At 31.1% G+C, this 17,117-nt stretch overlaps 2 protein-coding genes across 11 annotated transcripts in view; one reads left to right on the top strand and one right to left on the bottom strand.

Annotated features, from left to right (window-relative positions):
- Positions 1-6,639, bottom strand: part of LOC106462603 (ectonucleoside triphosphate diphosphohydrolase 2-like) — a 22,883-nt gene extending 16,244 nt beyond the window's left edge. Inside the window, exons 1-3 of one of the 3 annotated variants that reach the window (XM_013922547.2) lie at positions 6,578-6,639; positions 2,662-2,733; positions 7-240 (exon numbers count right to left, since the gene is read on the bottom strand). The gene's annotated coding sequence lies outside the window, so the exon portion shown is untranslated. Of the gene's footprint in view, positions 1-6; positions 241-2,661; positions 2,737-6,509; positions 6,525-6,577 lie in introns of those variants that run through there. The other 2 variants (XM_022389909.1, XM_022389910.1) reach the window with 2 other exon arrangements.
- Positions 6,640-6,740: 101 nt separating this feature from the next.
- LOC106462600 (mucin-4-like) overlaps positions 6,741-17,117 on the top strand; it is a 97,711-nt gene continuing 87,334 nt past the window's right edge. For 6 of the 8 annotated variants that reach the window (XM_022389912.1, XM_022389915.1, XM_022389916.1 and 3 more), the window contains exons 1-2: positions 6,741-6,977; positions 7,255-7,509. In XM_022389912.1, the coding sequence (XP_022245620.1) occupies positions 6,951-6,977; positions 7,255-7,509 (282 nt within the window). In that variant the 5' untranslated portion in view covers positions 6,741-6,950. The remainder of the gene's footprint in view (positions 6,978-7,254; positions 7,510-17,117) is intronic. The other 2 variants (XM_022389919.1, XM_022389918.1) reach the window with 1 other exon arrangement.

Here is a 17,117-nt window from a genome sequence, read left to right on the forward strand (position 1 = left end):
TAATATAAGATTTTCCATCTGTAATTCCTTGTTTTCCTAAAGTCTTTTATTTTTAAAACACCTATTATAACCATCAAAAGAGCAAAAGATGGGTCATGAGTCACTCCTCTGCGGGCACAAAAGAAAGAAATGACACTGTCTACTGTAGCATCTGAATGTGTAGGAATTTCAACAATGCCATCTATAGGATAGCTCAGCCAACTCTCAACTACCACCTTCATTTCTCTGATTTCAGGAGACCTAATTTTTCAAAAAATAAAAATACAAAAAACAAATATTACCACAAAAGTACATTGCACATTAACTTCAAACAGAAAAAAATGTCAAGATTTACTAGTGAAGACATCTACTGGCAAACTGATAAATACAAATATTTATAAACATTATTTCTTTATCATAAAAAAATTGGAGCTTTATAAAAGATGTGTAATCATTCAACAATGATTTTTTTTTGTCATGGTTGAGAATGACTTATTTGTTACTGCTAAAACTACCCAGGATGATTTCAAGTGTCCTTTTTTTCCCCCCACATGGTCTCTTCACTTTGTACACTATGATTCACAAGCTCTACCAACTTTATCATCATTACAAGGATTAAGATATCCTCAAGTCCTGAAATTTCTCTATTCTGAAGCCTTCCTACATGTAGCTCTTCACAAAAACATCTAGAGTATGCTTTGGGATAAGGCAGCAATCATTTAAGCCAGTATATATATATATATATCCTCCTCAACACAAATATACAAGTTATTTTGATATGTTTTGCACAGTTTAGTATAAATATTAGTATAATGCAAAATTGTTTAGGGCACTAAACATATATAGAGCATTGTTAAACTGTTTACTGTGGCACTGCTTTAAACTAATTTGGAGAGTAAACCTTGAGCACTTACAAGTCCATTTGCTTAGTGCAGAGAACATTTTTTTGTGCTCAAAATTCTAATTGAGTAAACGTTCTTTCTAAACACCATATTTGCTTGGTGCAAAAAACATTCTGAGCAGTTACAACTGTATTTAAGAAAACCTCCTTCCTAAATACCATTCTTATTTCTGTATTAATATTTTTTAGATGTCTTACTGCACATTTTGTTCCATAAAACATTTTCCAAGTAGAGATTTATTAACAGAATTTAAACTCCTGAAATCTATGAATATTATCTGCTGTCCATCTTCTGCACCTAACTTATGGAAATTTAAATATCTCCAATCTATTTATACAGCTCCTCTTGTTTGTATCGTCTCAATTATTTCCCAATCCTTTTAAGGAAAAGAGTTCCATACAGGTCTGAAATATTTCAAGATTAGTCTTAAAAATGATCAGTGGGTAAATCTTTAGTATTTTATTTCCATGGTGATTCCAAGTCTGAGCTGCCCCTACCTTGTATTTCAGTTATGAAAATTTCTTAAACTTATCTTGTAACTTAAATTTTTCAAATTACTCATGTTGATTATTAGGGTAAAAACAATCTACGACACTCCAAGACTCCATTTTGTCAGCGAAACGGTAACAGTGCCAACTGATATTTCATTTGATAAACAACATACATTATCCAGGCAAACTCTCATGGGAAGGATACTTATTGCTGGAAAGGGAACAAAGAAAGATCATGAGAACAACACCAGGTTTTTACATGGTCAAGAAACTACAGTGACTTGATTCAGATGTTCAAAGTTATCACAGCTTGGATAGAACCAGAGATGGGCAATTATTGGAATATGCTGATTAATTATCAGGATTTTTAATTCATTACATTCAAATAATTAATTATTTTTATGAGATGGTTTGAAAAAGAAAAACTACTTAAAATTCTACAAATTGGATTTTCAATACCTGTGGCGAGTAGAGCACAGATAGCCCATTGTGTAGCTTTGTGCTTAAAAACAAATAAATATAATGGCAATATTACAACGGCATAAATTGTTGGAATAATCGGAAGCCTTATTTCAACGAGTGTTATTTTCACAAGTTGTAACATTAATGCAAAATCATAATGGCAATATTTCAATTACTGGAAAATTGGGATAACCAGAAACATTAATTAGTTGATTATTTTCATGACATTAGTTAAAATAACTGGGTAATAACTAGAAACACTAGTTGACAGTTTTACATAAGAATAATCAATGCTTATAAGGAATTGATTAATCAGGTTAATTGGCCAGTTTAATAAAAAATTTCAAACTAGTAATATTAGTATTGGTAATAAATTTAAGCTCAGGAATTTAAAGTTCAGAAGGTTTTAAGTTGTCCCTGAGAAATGTTAGTTTTTGGAATATCTGGGACAATTATTTGGAATCATTGAGAATCTTCTAGGAATATGGATACAAGAGATTGGACTTAAACTGGTTTAATATGATTTTGGACAAATACAAATCATTTTACTTTCCTCATACAAAGTTATACACTGGGATATCTATACTATGTCCACAATAGGTAACTGAAACCCACTATTTAGCATTGCAAGCCTTCAAAATTACCTCTCAGCAACTGCATGAACATATATTAATGAAGACAATATTTTATCATGATCACTCCAATTACCAGAAAATCATGAAAACATTTAACACTCAATAATTAAAATAAAAACTTTATTATGCAACAAAGAAGTTTTAAAATAGCAATTTGTCTATAAATATAAGCTGTATGTACATCTTACTGACATTTCTTCCAGAAGAGGGGTCCGTGATGATGTGTCGGTACAAATGTCACGAAACGTGGCTTGTTTCAATATACTGCTGAATGAAATAAAAAACATGTTTATATATAACAGCAGATAAAACCTAGACAATACCACTTACAAAACACACAAAGAAAATATGACCAGACACACTAAATTATATCACTAAGTTTATTTAAATAAAGAAGTTAAAAACATTGTTTCTGTTTTGTTTTCAGTTTGAGTCTTTAAGCAACAATTATGCAATGACAACTATTGACTGTTAAACAGCAGATAAAGCTCTTGAGAAGACAGAGTCCATGTCATTTTAGTACAAGACTTGTCAGGAGGTTTAAGATTGTGGTTCTTTGCATCATTTGAATTCTTCTAACCCTTCATCTCCACAAATAAATTTTTTATTTACCATATTTTTCCCGAATATAATGCGCACTAATTTTGAAAGGTTAAATTGAAGAAAAATGTATTGAATAGTTTCTAAATACAGTAAAGAACTATCAATGTATTAAACATTTTGGAAGATCTTTCATAGAAATTTTTTGTGTGTGTCAATTTTAAAAAACTTACTGGGAAGTTTATACGTGGTAATATGCTAACCTAATCATTCATTTTCACATAAATCTTCGTCACTACCATCAGATCTGCTTCCTTGAACCTTTGCTTCATCCTCTTCCAATTCCCACAAAATGTCATCATCCGTCCCATCCATTGCAACAGATATGCAACATTTTTTGAAACCTCTAATGATGCTTTAATGATTTTTGTTGGTAGCTTCTGGTAAAATACCTAAAAAAATTGAACGTGCACAAATATAATGTGCAGTCAATTTTTCAGGAGGTATTTGGAGGAAACAAGTGCGCATTATATTCGACCAAATAATGTACTTTCCTAATAATGCTGAAGAAGCTTACATCATAAGGACACCAGCTGTAGAATGTTGGCATGCTTTTACATCACTTTAATGTGTGGCAAGTATCACGTATGAAGTAGTGTATAACTGATGTGCAACGTATTTAGTGTAGCATCCATAAATATAGGCAGAATGCTTTTAAAAGTACTTTTACTAGAGTTTGAAAAATACCACATTTTTCTTTATTATACGTACATGGAATGGGAAAGCTACACTATACACATACTACATTAATTTCAAACCCTCAGTTTTAGTTGGGTGGAAGGCCTAACCCTCAATAGGAAACGATTTTAGCGTCCTAAAATCGGGTATGCTAAACAAGAATAAAGAATAAGATTATAGAGATAGAAATTCATCTGGCTAACTGTGGTCACCCCCCCCTTACCCACAACATCAATCAGTCTAATAAAATATAACATTTAACATCTGTCTTATGAAAGTTAAAAATAATTCAAACTGCACAAAACTCATAGTCAAGTTAAACCCGTTATGAATTTCTAACTCTGATAAAAAAAAAAAAAAAAAAAAATTTTAATTTCCTACCTTTTTTGTCAAACACTCCCATGAAAAATATTATCCAAAGTTCTAACAATTCTTAACACCCAAATCACATCACTTATAAATGTTGTATGCCATTAAAAGAGACAAGTCCAAAATCTTAAACCTCTACCAAAAAAAACATTAAATCTACAACAGTACTTGCAGCTAAAAACTAGTGTTAGAGTGTTCCTTAAATAAAGTATACTCTACTAATTCCTTAATTACACTTTCATTATTAGTATTGAATAGTGTTTAAAATATATCGGGGAATGAAATATTACATTCCCGAGAAATTTAACTTTGCTTAAGGAATTTCATCTTATTAGTTGGATTTCCCAATTGGGAATGCATGGTCTATCTGTAGTCTTTTATTTATGACCAATGAAAGTCAACATATTGTATAGATTAAGTAAAAAAACAATTCATAAGGAAATAAAACATTACATGAGAGAAAGTAATCTTCCCGATGGCTTTCCCTTGAGTGAATGTAATATATTTCATTATTTCCATCCCTGTATCTAGTTTTATTATCTTTAATTTCTTATCATTATAAAGACTGTTTTGTATTGTTAGTTTAGTACATAGGTTTAGGACTAACCCAAGTCTCCTAAGCTGGCCAAACCTAGCGAGATATTATTGGTTTTATGGCCAAAAATATTGCTAACAGTGAGGGTACCCAGCTAATGAAACAACACGTACTAATCTTTATAAACAAGAATGTAAGAAAAAAGTATATTTAATTAGTTAAACTCATTACGAGGTTGATTTTTAGTTTAGCTCCATGTAGGAAGCTTGTTCTGATCGGTAGGAGTTGGGGAAAGACTAATTAATTGGATCATACAGTGGTTGAATAGAAGAAAGCAAAAGGCTGTTGTTAATATTATTACTAATGGAATGTCTCGGGGGCTAATGCCTGGGTCTGTACTTTTTCTTATTTACAATAATTTATATATATACACACACACGTTAGAAATGTTTGCTGATGATATTAAATTATTGGATATTTCTAGCTCAATTTGAGGTACTACAGAATCAATTGTTAAGTGAGACTAGTAGTTTGAAAATTGCCTTAATATACAGTAAATATAAGTTAGATGCTTTTGAGTTTACATAATTTTGGTCAAATATGTAATATACATGGAAATTCAGTATAGTATGACTAAAGAAGAGGATTTTGGCATAGTGGTAGAAAAATCACTCAAACCACTGGATCAGAGTTCTGTTGCTAGTAGTAGTACAGATAATAGTATTTTAGAGTGTAGTTATACAGGTACGGATTACAAGTCAAGAGAGGTTATCATCTTTGTATATCAATCATTAGTTAGGCTTCACTCAAAATAGTGTGTACAATTTTGGTATCCTTATCTAAGGATATTGATTTATTGGAGAGGGTTCCAAGGAAAACCACTAGAATGTTTCTTGGGATTAAAATGTTATATTATAGGGAAAGGTTAAGATCTCTTAACTTCATTTTCTCATGAGAAAAGAAAGGTTAGAGGCAATTTTACTGAAATTAACAAGATTATACATGGGATCAATAGATAAATACCTCCAATTTCTTCATTTCAAAAGAAAACAAAACAAGAGAACACAAGTTTAAAATTTGGAAAAGTTAGGCTAGGGTCTAGTTAAGGCAGATTTATTTTTTAACAGGACAATTGACTTTTGGAATGAGGCATCATTGGCAAAAGTGGAAGCCAGCACTTAACAAGAATTTAAGATGTGAACTGATGATTTACAATGCCATCGAACATATTCGTGATAAATGAATAATAATAATATTGCATGAAAAGCAGAAGTTCGAATAACTTCGATAACATTTAAAGTGATAGCACGAAATATATATATACATACATACATATAGTATAATTATCAAAAGAACCGATTTAAAACAAAACAATGAATACAATATTTGCAAAGGTACGCTGCTAAATTCTTCACAATGAAGCTAAATTGACTTATCTAAACATAACTTCCTTTCAATTATATATTAATCTATTTACTGTACAACGGTGACACCTAGTAGTAGTACTAATAATATTGCTTTTAAAGAAATCCATTCCTTACAAATCAGTCAAAATGTTTCCATCAATCTGTACAATTTTCTCTTCACATCTTAATTCTTAACTTAAAAATTACTAAATTAAACAAGTCAAAAATTTATACTCATGTGACGCTTTTTCTTTTTCCCAAGTAACACTACAACGACGAAAATAGCATTCGTAAGTTAATATGTGTAACGTTATTACAGTAATCGGTATACACGGCTAAGACTAAGTTTTCAAAGAAGCGAAAAGTTTAATTGCACTTTAACCTCTTTTGTGGAGATATTAATAATAAAACCTCTTTCGTATTTGGAACAAAATTAAATTAAGTAAATCTACCTTTATATCTTCAAAAAACAAACAATGCTAACTACACCTAAGATCATCATTACAAAAACGTCACCAACCTAATCACACATTACTCGTACTCCTCCTGAAACAGTTAATAAGGCCATATTGCTGAACGAGGTGCACGATGGGATTATGAAGTGACAGCAAACGGTATTGGCTCAAATCGACATTGATATTGTTGGTTGTTTTATTTATTCATCACTTCGTTTGCAGGTTGCGTTTGGGGTAGGAAAGTTAAGTATAATCTCATATTGGAAAGTCCAAACATTTTCGTTGATAAGAGGTGATATGGGAAAACTCCTGAATTATATGAGTTTAATCGGTGTTTATATTAATTAGATATTCATGAATATATATATATATATTAATATATATTAAATTTCTGTACTTAATGAATTTAGTTACTATAAACCATAACCCCCAGCAACAATGAGTTCAACTTCAAGTTTGCCTCAGGTAAAGTATAACTTTATTATTTCTTTATTTATTTATAAATAACTGTTAAGCATGCTTGTTCAGGGTTATTTTCCTTACCCATTTCAAAGTAGATTACTACATAATTTTCATGCTGCGTGCCTCACTAGGGGAAGGGGTCGCGAGGGGAGAGGCGACCTTGCTGTAGGTGTAGTGTCGCTAGATTAGGGGACCACTAGTAGCATGTGCTCAGGGCTTGGAACGCACACGCGTTTATCGCGGGCTGTGTGAATTGATTCTGAATATGACGTTTTCTCAGTTTGTAGGTACGTCGTGCGGACACCATGGATCTTACACATTTTATAAAGCCTTTAAGTATTTGAAGCACTGGAAATACAAGGTTCTAACACTTGGGGAATTCTTCTTTGTGAGGATTCCGCCCGATGATGATCCGTGTATAGGCGAATTGCAGTTGCTATGGGAGGACAAAAACAGTGATCAAATGTTATCAAGTATGAGACTTTATTTCCTTCCTGAGCAAACTCCTGAAGGAAGAAAACCGTATCATGGAGAGGTAAGATAGTATTTATTTTATTAGTATTTTTTGTCTTATTCTTTATTAGGTGTACGAATTAAGGAAAAAAAATACTAATCCCACCCCCCTATTTATTTGTGAGCATGATATATTATTATAAAATATACACTAAACTTAAAAATTGTAATGCGACTGAAGACTGATTAAAACAAACTTTTTGGTTGTTTAACAAACGTAATTGGTACTGACTTAAAAATTTAGATGACATTCGCACAATTCTGACCTTGTTCGTTTTTTATTTTTTAACCACTTTATATAGAAATAGGAAGTATTAATGATTATTTTAATTTATAATAATGACTACAGTTAAAATACTATTTATAAAAATGTGTAATACTGTAAATTACTTAGTAGTTAAACAAAAAAGCTTAGCTATTTCTCAATTGGCGATGAATCAATGATCAATAAACTATATACCTTTCCTTAAATTTTATAGAAAATTCAAATTGTATCAATATTTGATGTTATTCAAAATAATTTTTGATTTTATTGAAATATGCATTTGAAAACGTATTTCGTGTTGTATTATGATAAATGAAGAAAATAAAATATTTATGTTGAAGTATGAATATTATTTAGTCAAAATATGTATGCCAAAACATTTTTGAAAAATAAATAATAGTTTTACCTCAACTTTTATGGCGGAAAGCGGGCTTGCACGCTACGGCGAAAAAGACACGCACAAAAAAAAGACCCATTTTAAATGCTGAGAAACGCTACACACTTGAGTTGACTTGCCATTATCTAACTGAAACTAATGAACACTTCTATTTGCTTAAAGCACTTATAATGAAAAATAGATAAGAAGAAATAAGTAGACCTCAAAGAATCATATTTCAAGCTGAAGAAAATACGAGGAGTGACTATATTATGGTGATGTAGTTTAATTTAACTTTTTAAATGTTTGTTAACGACTACAGAAGTGATATAGAGCTTGCATATTAAAATGCATACATATTATATCTTCAAACTAATATATTAAATATTTTTTATTGTATTAATATCTAGAAACATTAGAGGAGTTCCCTAAAGTTAGTAAACCCGTAAGCATGGCATGCATGACCTTTAGTTTATAGTACAGAGGCCTAACGTAGCTGACTTTCGCTTAGTGCAGTCTTTTTCGCTATATGTGTGTTGTACACCTCGGCGTTCTGCTACGTGGCTTTGGTTCCAATACTAAACCTTTCCTCATGCTGCCAGCGTTCCACTTGCGTGGTTCTTTTGCTGCCCAATTACCCTTGGGTGATAATATGTCATCTTCTCTTTTCTCCTCTTGCGGATTTCCTTTCTTTATCTTTTTATGAAAATTATAGATCCCACACTCAAGTGTTCACTCTTTGAAAATACATGAATTTCAATATTGTCATTATTACTGAGTAAACTTGTAAGTCATTGTTTGAGATAGTGACATGCGATTATGTTATTTTTAACTATTTATTTTCAATAAAATTTTGTACAGTAGGGATGTTTTAAAGTTTGAAAAAGTGCGAGTAGTTACAAAACCTGGAAGACGTAATATCACGTTATGTATTAATAAATAAAGGTAATTTGAACAGGTACATTTGCATTATTTTGTTAACTTTAGTTATTTAGGTACATATTATACCCTCACTACAAGAATACGAGGCTTATTCATGTACATTACGACAAAGCAAATGCCTTGCAGGTGTGAGAGATTATCTGTTGTTAAAATAAATAGGTTAGCTGATATTATATTACCAGGGTATAAAAAGATTTAAAACTTTATTTTTCATTTAGTTGATTCATAATTTAACAACTAATCTACGTTCACAGTTATCTTTGTTTCTACAATTTATTTATCAGATATTGTATTCAGTTTTTAAATTATCTAATTGGCTGAATGTACAAAATGAACAAGTTTGTGTGAAGAATATTTAAAAATATTACAAACCGCGATGAAATTAAAATCCTAATGTGGGTTTTATATTAAAAATTGCATATATTTTTGCATTCCGCTATTGCCAACGTAATTGTTACGTCATAGTGTACCTATCATTGTAATATATATAGACGAAACTTAAGAATTGTAAAGCGACTTGTGCTTGATTTGAACCAAACTTTTTGGGTTGTTTAACAAACTTAATCTGTACGTACTTAAAGATTTGTATGAAAATCGCACATTCCTGACATTTTTCAAGTTTTTTTTAACCACTTTATACAAGTGTCATTAGAATTCTATATAGAAATGCCAGGAAATTTGTTTTAAAGGTTCACTTAGTTAATGATAATTTTAATTTATAATGATAAATACAGTTAAATTTAAAATACTTTTTTTTAACTATTTTTAAAGTACTTAAGTCAAACTAAAATTCTTAAGTATTTCTTAATTAGCGATGAATCAGTAGTCAATAAACTGTTTTCCTTAAATTGTATAGACAATTCGAATTGTATCTGTTTTTGCTGTTATTAAAAATAATTTAACTTATGCGATTTTATGCAAATATCCATTTGAAAATGTATTTTTGTTATATTACGATAAATGAGGAAAATAAAATATGCATGCCACGGATACGTAGAGGAATTTAAGCTTTTTAAATATTATATTTAACGTACTTCTTATCTTTTTTTCTCTCTCTTCTTTTGCTTGTCAGCTTCTCCTGTTTTGTAATTTTTATTATTATTATTATTAATGTGCACATTCTCTGCGTATTATGCTTTATGTTTGAGTTTGTATAGTATAAATCGTTACACAGTACAATTCACTATTATTTAAATGCATGTGTATAAGCATTAGATAAATGAAAATAAATAATAATTTTTGCAAGCAAAAAATCACTCGTATTCTGAATGGGGAAAGAGACGTGTTTACAACCAAAGATATGCGTTACTTTTAACGTGACTTGCACGCCTCCTAACAGAAAAAAAAAACAGGTTTTTAGAATTAATATGCGCTTTTATTGTAGCTGATGCGTAAAGATAGTTTTAATATTTCCAACGTGCTATTTAATCGTAGAGCTGAGATGTTTGTTTTTCTCTTTATTCCACTGCTTCCCTCTTTATTGTAATTGTCGTGTTTACAGACGAATTTGACGTAAACAATCACGGCAGAGTTGCGTGTTTCCTCCTAAGAAAGCTTACAACGATTTATACATTTTCAGATTGTGTACTTTAATACATTTTTATTTGTTTTATGGAAAATGTGAAAGAAATATATAGTATACTAATTTCTAACGTTTTTGTGTATATTAATAAAAAGAATTAGTAATACCTTATAGAGGTTTTCATGATTGAGAGATTCCCCAAAGTGCTTCTAAAATTAATGCTTGAGCTCAGATTTTTTTTGTGAGCTCGCGTGCTTTGTGGGAGCTTGCTGCGTTGATGATGCAAGCTTGTACTTGGAGTAGTGCCAAACGATTTCTGTAAGACGGATACGCGACGTTAATAATATTTGAAATATATAATTACAGGGAAAGAAAAATATATGTGCCAATTTTTGTAAACAGGTTTGGGTATTACACAAACCAATTTCAACTGAGAAACCGTATAATTTTCATCAAAATATCAGATCTAATTAAACCTATATGCAGCGTGAACTAATATGTATAGGTAAGTATAAAAAAAAAAAACATATATATAAATTTAATTGCTATCTTTTATCACTAATTTTTTTCAGTGCTGTATTTAATTCGTTTATTGTTAAATATTTTCGGACAATTTGTAGAACTTTAACTTGTTTGTATACTGTATATTGTGATAAATATTTTAATTAAAAAATAGGGTTTTCCGTAGTACTTTATTGATGTTTTTAAAAAGTAATTAGAATAAAACTTTCCGTTTGAAACTTTTATTTTTATTGTTGGCTGACACACGGTTCACGTTATTACCTAATAATTTTAGAATGCCAAAAGTATTATTGCTGAACAATGCGAAATACTCGTGCAAGATATGTTATTGATAAAAAAAAACAACAATTGTCATCCGATTATGATCGCCATATTTAATATATTAGTATCTACTGTTCCAAACTTTCGGTTCCTCACTCGTAGAGAAATTACAACTTTTTAAATATTAAATGTGCCGATCATCCCGGTTGAGATTTTTTACGACTGATTTATTCGCATAATAAATTAGTTAAAAAGAAATAAATATATTTTTCGCTTTTTCAAATATGTATTGAATATGCATAAAAGGGTTAAATATTGAACAAACTAAATCTTTTTATGTTTGCTGCCAATTTAGACGGATTTTTGGGTAGTTTAAGAAGAATTCATTAATTAAATAAACGCTATATTAAAATATGCCCAACTCGGTAGATTTTATTTCGAACCCGTTATAAATATTCCTAATTCTGTATAGTATAATGTGCTTTGTATAATTGATATTGTGTAGAAAGGTGCAAATTTTTTTAAACTGATAGATCAGAATGTTAGGCATTTTAAAGCACCCAGCATGATGTTGCCGTAACAGTCAGTACGACATGTTAACCAATAGACCACACCCTGATCTCTCGGCACATTGACTGACTACCTTATTAACTTGCAAAGTAATAAGCCTTTAATCCAAAGTGTACACCTACAAGGATTTTTTGCTGTTCTATTGTAATATTATTATGCACGTCTGTAATACATACTTAATAATTCCTTACTAGTTTCAGAATTATTCACCCGTTTATGAAAAGTCATTTTTTACTCGGCTATTTATACACCAAATTGCTTGTGGTCTATGAACTTTGTTGGCTGCAGGGCTCATAATAAGCAAGTAACATGAGTCTGGGGAAAATTTTAAACAAAAATACAATTAATATTGCAATACTTCCTCTAATTATTGCTGGCGTTTTCTATATATTTTGCACTAAAGAAAAAAGCTGTTTCACTCATTTATGTGCAGCTTCTGTATGCCGAATAATATGACAAGGAAACTAAATAAAATTAATTAATATGATCAAATGTGTAGAATCTATCCACGGTGGACGGTTGAAATTAAAGTCTGTAATTTGTGGGTTCATAAAACTAGTGAAAGATCAATGTGATTTACCTAACATAAGTGTACCTTAAACGTTTATTTAAGATGTGTCTCTCGGTGGTTCAGCAATAAGACTGGGGGGGGGGGGGGGGGTATTACGCTAAAAATCAGGTTTCGATACCCGCGGTGGGAAGAACACGGATAGCCGATTGTTTTGCATTGTGTAATAACAAAGGTGTATATACAACAAATAAATTTTTGTGATGCTCTTAAACAAAAGTATATACTTATCCCCCACCCCCACCGTTACTCATTGTAAAGAGTATGAATTTAATAAACGTCAAAGAGGTTTTAACTTCAAGCACGTTTGAGTGCTTTTGAAATAAACACTACTGTAGCTATCGTTTTTCACAACGTTACATTTTATCGTACACGTCGATAGCGTATAAATATTTTATAAGCTGTATGTACACAGTGCACGAGTTAAAGGCTGAACGAACAATTTCTCTCTCTGTCAGACAACTTGTGCACGAAATGGAAGTAACGAAAAAGCCTAGCCACTCGGTTATCTCCGTATTTTTTATTTTGGCTTTTACAGTAAGTGCTATGTGAGAAATGTAGGTACAGTTGGAATACAAAATTAAAAAGTGTATTTCTTTATAAATATTAAGGGTTGTGCGATATGTCGCTTGACATCAACTTAGTGGGATCATCCATTTCTGTCACAAAGTAATCTAAAACAGATATTGATTTATTGATCGCATCTTTCAGTTACATAACAAAGAAAATGCGGTTCCTTCTTCTCAGAATGCGCATAAGAGAATTTCCCAAAAACAGGTCGCATATAGTTAACTTATCTCTTCATTTATAGCGCATGTATAAAAACGTGTATCCTAGCGGTCATTACAAGATAAAATGTGGGATAAAAGGTAAAAACTTTAAATAACCCGTTTTGAATTAATGTAGTTTATAAATTTAAACTTCAAGTAGAATTTCTTTTAAAGCAATAAATCCTTCAGAGCAAATCGTATTTAGGTGAAAATAAAGAAAGGAGGTTATATATATATATTTATAAAACACACACACATACATACATACATACATACATACATACATACATACATACACACCAGTTTACAGGTACAATGAATTAGCGCTGGATAAATGTGAAAGCCACGAAACCAGTTCTTTAAATAGCAAGTAATTTTAAATAATATATATTAGTTATCATCTAGTCCAGTAGAGTGATTAAGTCCTAACAAACGTTCAAACATAATCCGTAAACCCGCAGACGTTAAACAAGTTTAATAATTGTTAATATACAGGGTAGACCAAAACACCATCTGGTATTTTAATTTGTCGTTGAATCGAAACTCCAACATCGGGGAACATAGTGCGGCCATATTATAATTTTTCCATAGTTATAATGTATACATTTCTAATAACTAGCATTTCAATTAATGTAAATTTCGTTCCCTAATATCTAAATTGGGGGATATTCTGGGGGGGGGGGGCTTTACCAACTTTTAAAAATATTCTCTTCAAAACTTCAATGCTACAGGATAAGCAATCTTTTCAGCGATAATTTTATTTATTTCAATAAATACGATTACGTTACTACATAACATTTTTTATGCTTGAGACTTTTTTTTTCTAAAAACAAATAACTGTGTTCAAGTAAGGTATCTCCGTCTCTATTAAACCATTAAGTGGGGTCCTCACCTAGGGTGTCAGTTTTAATATTTAAAGAATTGGGAAATCTTACTCGCTCTGTAGTTGTATTCTGATGTATTTACTTCTTTATGAGGGTGACGATCAAATCTTACTATTTGATTTAGAGTACCCCAAGAGTCGGCGGTAGGTGCTGTTACCTAGATGCTTTCCTTCTGGTCTGTCAAAGCACACGCGAAAATTACTTTATTGCCAAAATAGCCAATTGTCAGTTGTTGTTTTTTTTTGTATAATGGACAGGATTCTTTACAGTAGGTGTCTGTGACTTGTTGGCGATAAGTTCGAACAACAAAAGGACAGCACAAAATCCATTGGGTTTTTAAAAAAAAATCAAAACAAGTCAAACGTATGTACAAAAATTCTTTACGATATAGGAGATCACACTTGTATCTAAAACAGCAGAAACTGCAAATATAAATACACATTCGTCATAAGAAAAAAAAAAAATCATAAGTATAATAATAATAACCGGTTGTAACTGAACCCAATGAGCAAAACAACAACTAACAATGGTTGGAGACGGCTTGAATGGGTAATGAAGAAAACTTTAAAAAAAGTTGAACATAACAGCAAATGTACAACGTTTCTTCGACAAAATTTTGTCATCAACATTAAAGTTTTTCTTCATCACCCATTCAAGCCGTCTCCAACCATTATTACTTTCAAAGTGGGTTCCTCGTCATTGAACAACTAACGAGTTTAAACAAGCTGGTTAAACATCTAAACATATTTTTGTTTTAAAAATGCGGCGATTGAGAAAGAGCATCCCAACCTTATCTCAAAAGAGAAATTAAAATATGGGGGGGAGGGGGGGACAATGTACTTGCCAATTGGAATGAGCATGGACTTCGAACCATGTCCTTGTAAAGTGTAATGATCATATCAATTGCTTGGAAGTAGTGTAGTGCAAGGACCGTATTGTTCACACAGTGAACCGAGAGCTTGTTATTTTTAAATAGGCACTTTAATCCAATATATTTCTTGTGAAAGCACGTATTTTAATGCAAAACGAGCCAGATTACGGAGCTGAAATTAGCTGGTATTTGCCCTTATCTTGTGTTTTCAACACGTACATGATTGTTATTAAAGGCAATTTCCTGCATAAAACACGCTGTGTATTAAAAAGAAATCGCAGTACGATTAAAAAAGGATAAATATAGCGATACGCGTGAAAATATAATGTGTAACTTCAAAGATTAGATAACGCACATTCACGATAATATCGGTACAGATAATACAAAACAATATACAGTCTTTACGTTTATTTAGTGACGAACTTACTCAGCTGAATAATTCATTCCAAAATACCGCAACTCTTACAGTAAGCAAATTTTGGCGGGGTCACCATCGGGTAAAAATACTTGTAAATTTTACATTATGATGATCTGTTACTGTGGGTTATTGTATTTTTGAACTATACGTTTCTAACAATGATGTTAATTGCCACTATGACTTTTTTAAATATTTTGTTATACATATTAGAGGGATTTTGAACTGCTAACCCAGTAGTGAAACTTTGGCTGAGATAAAGTTTTTTTTTTTTCATTATTACCCGGAAACTAGTGGTCTTTTTTTTTTTAACTTTATTGCCAAAATAGCCAATTGTCGGTTTTTTTTTTTTTATAAAGGGCCGGATTCTTTACAGTAGGTGTCTGTGACTTGTTGGCGATAAATTCTAACAATAAACTGTTAGCACACAATGCACTTGTTTTAAAATAATATATTCAAAACAAATCAGATGTATGTAAACAAAATAATTTACACTATATATCACAGTTGTATCTAACACTATAAATAATTCTCTTTTCTTGTCAAAAGTCCAACCGGCTAGTTCGTTTACTTTATAACTCTATTTACACGAGTTATTTTTCTTTACTCGTTTCTTACCATACTGTCTGTGATAGATTCACCTACGTTACACCGTGGGTTACCACAGTTGTATCCAGAACTTTAAATAATTGTCTCCTTTTTGTCAAAGTCGACACATGCGGATTCAACTACTTTAGAACACTTTTTACAAAGTCAAATTCGTCTTTTTTATCTCTGTTGTTATAATACCACTGTGACACTCACTTTAAATATTGCCCGTTACAGCTAAACTAACAATCATGCAATCTAACTTGGTCGCCTATATATATGTATTATCTAACTGAGGCATAGAACTTTCTACAAACTAGGAGACGCTATGATTTAACAACACTCACTGAAGGCAACGAGAAAAATTCAGAAGATTCGAGTAATGTGACGTCAAGTTACAACAGTTTATCTACACACACAACGTACGACTCTTACCGAGTTACGTAACGAAATTTGTCGTAACTATCGCTTTTAAAATAATTAATCTGACACTCTTTTTATGAAAACTAAGTAATCATTAAATATTATATCACTCAATGAACTAAATAATAAATCTTACACTAAACAGTCATGTATATCCAACACCAATAGAACTTTTTAACTTTAATAAACACTCTAAAGCAGTATATACAACGTTAATCTATATATATATATGTGTGTGTGATTATCCTTCTAAGAACGACTTTATGAAGCCTGTTCTTGTTTGTTTAGCATCTCAGTCACTAGGTTTATAAAAACATGGTTCCATCAAACAAAGTTATCAAACTTTAATAATCCGAGGCCCCTTTTATCGCTGACCCCCAAACCTATCAATGTTTTTATTTAAAATAAAAGATTTCGTGTTCATGAAAAGCTAGATTCCAGAATTAAATGTTTTAATTCGTATAAATTTAATTGTACGAAAAATATTTGTTATTTTATCTTTTTTTTTTTGTTTAATATTTTTATGGAATTTCGGACGTAACTCGCGAACCACATTTTGAGAAACGATAATGCACGGATCAAACTGCAGTGCCATAATATTAGCGCACACCACGAAGACTAAATATTGTTAAAAATATATACTACAACCTAGT

This window comes from Limulus polyphemus, unplaced genomic scaffold, assembly GCF_000517525.1.
Source record: "Limulus polyphemus unplaced genomic scaffold, Limulus_polyphemus-2.1.2 Scaffold1205, whole genome shotgun sequence".
NCBI classification, from domain to species: domain Eukaryota; kingdom Metazoa; phylum Arthropoda; class Merostomata; order Xiphosura; family Limulidae; genus Limulus; species Limulus polyphemus.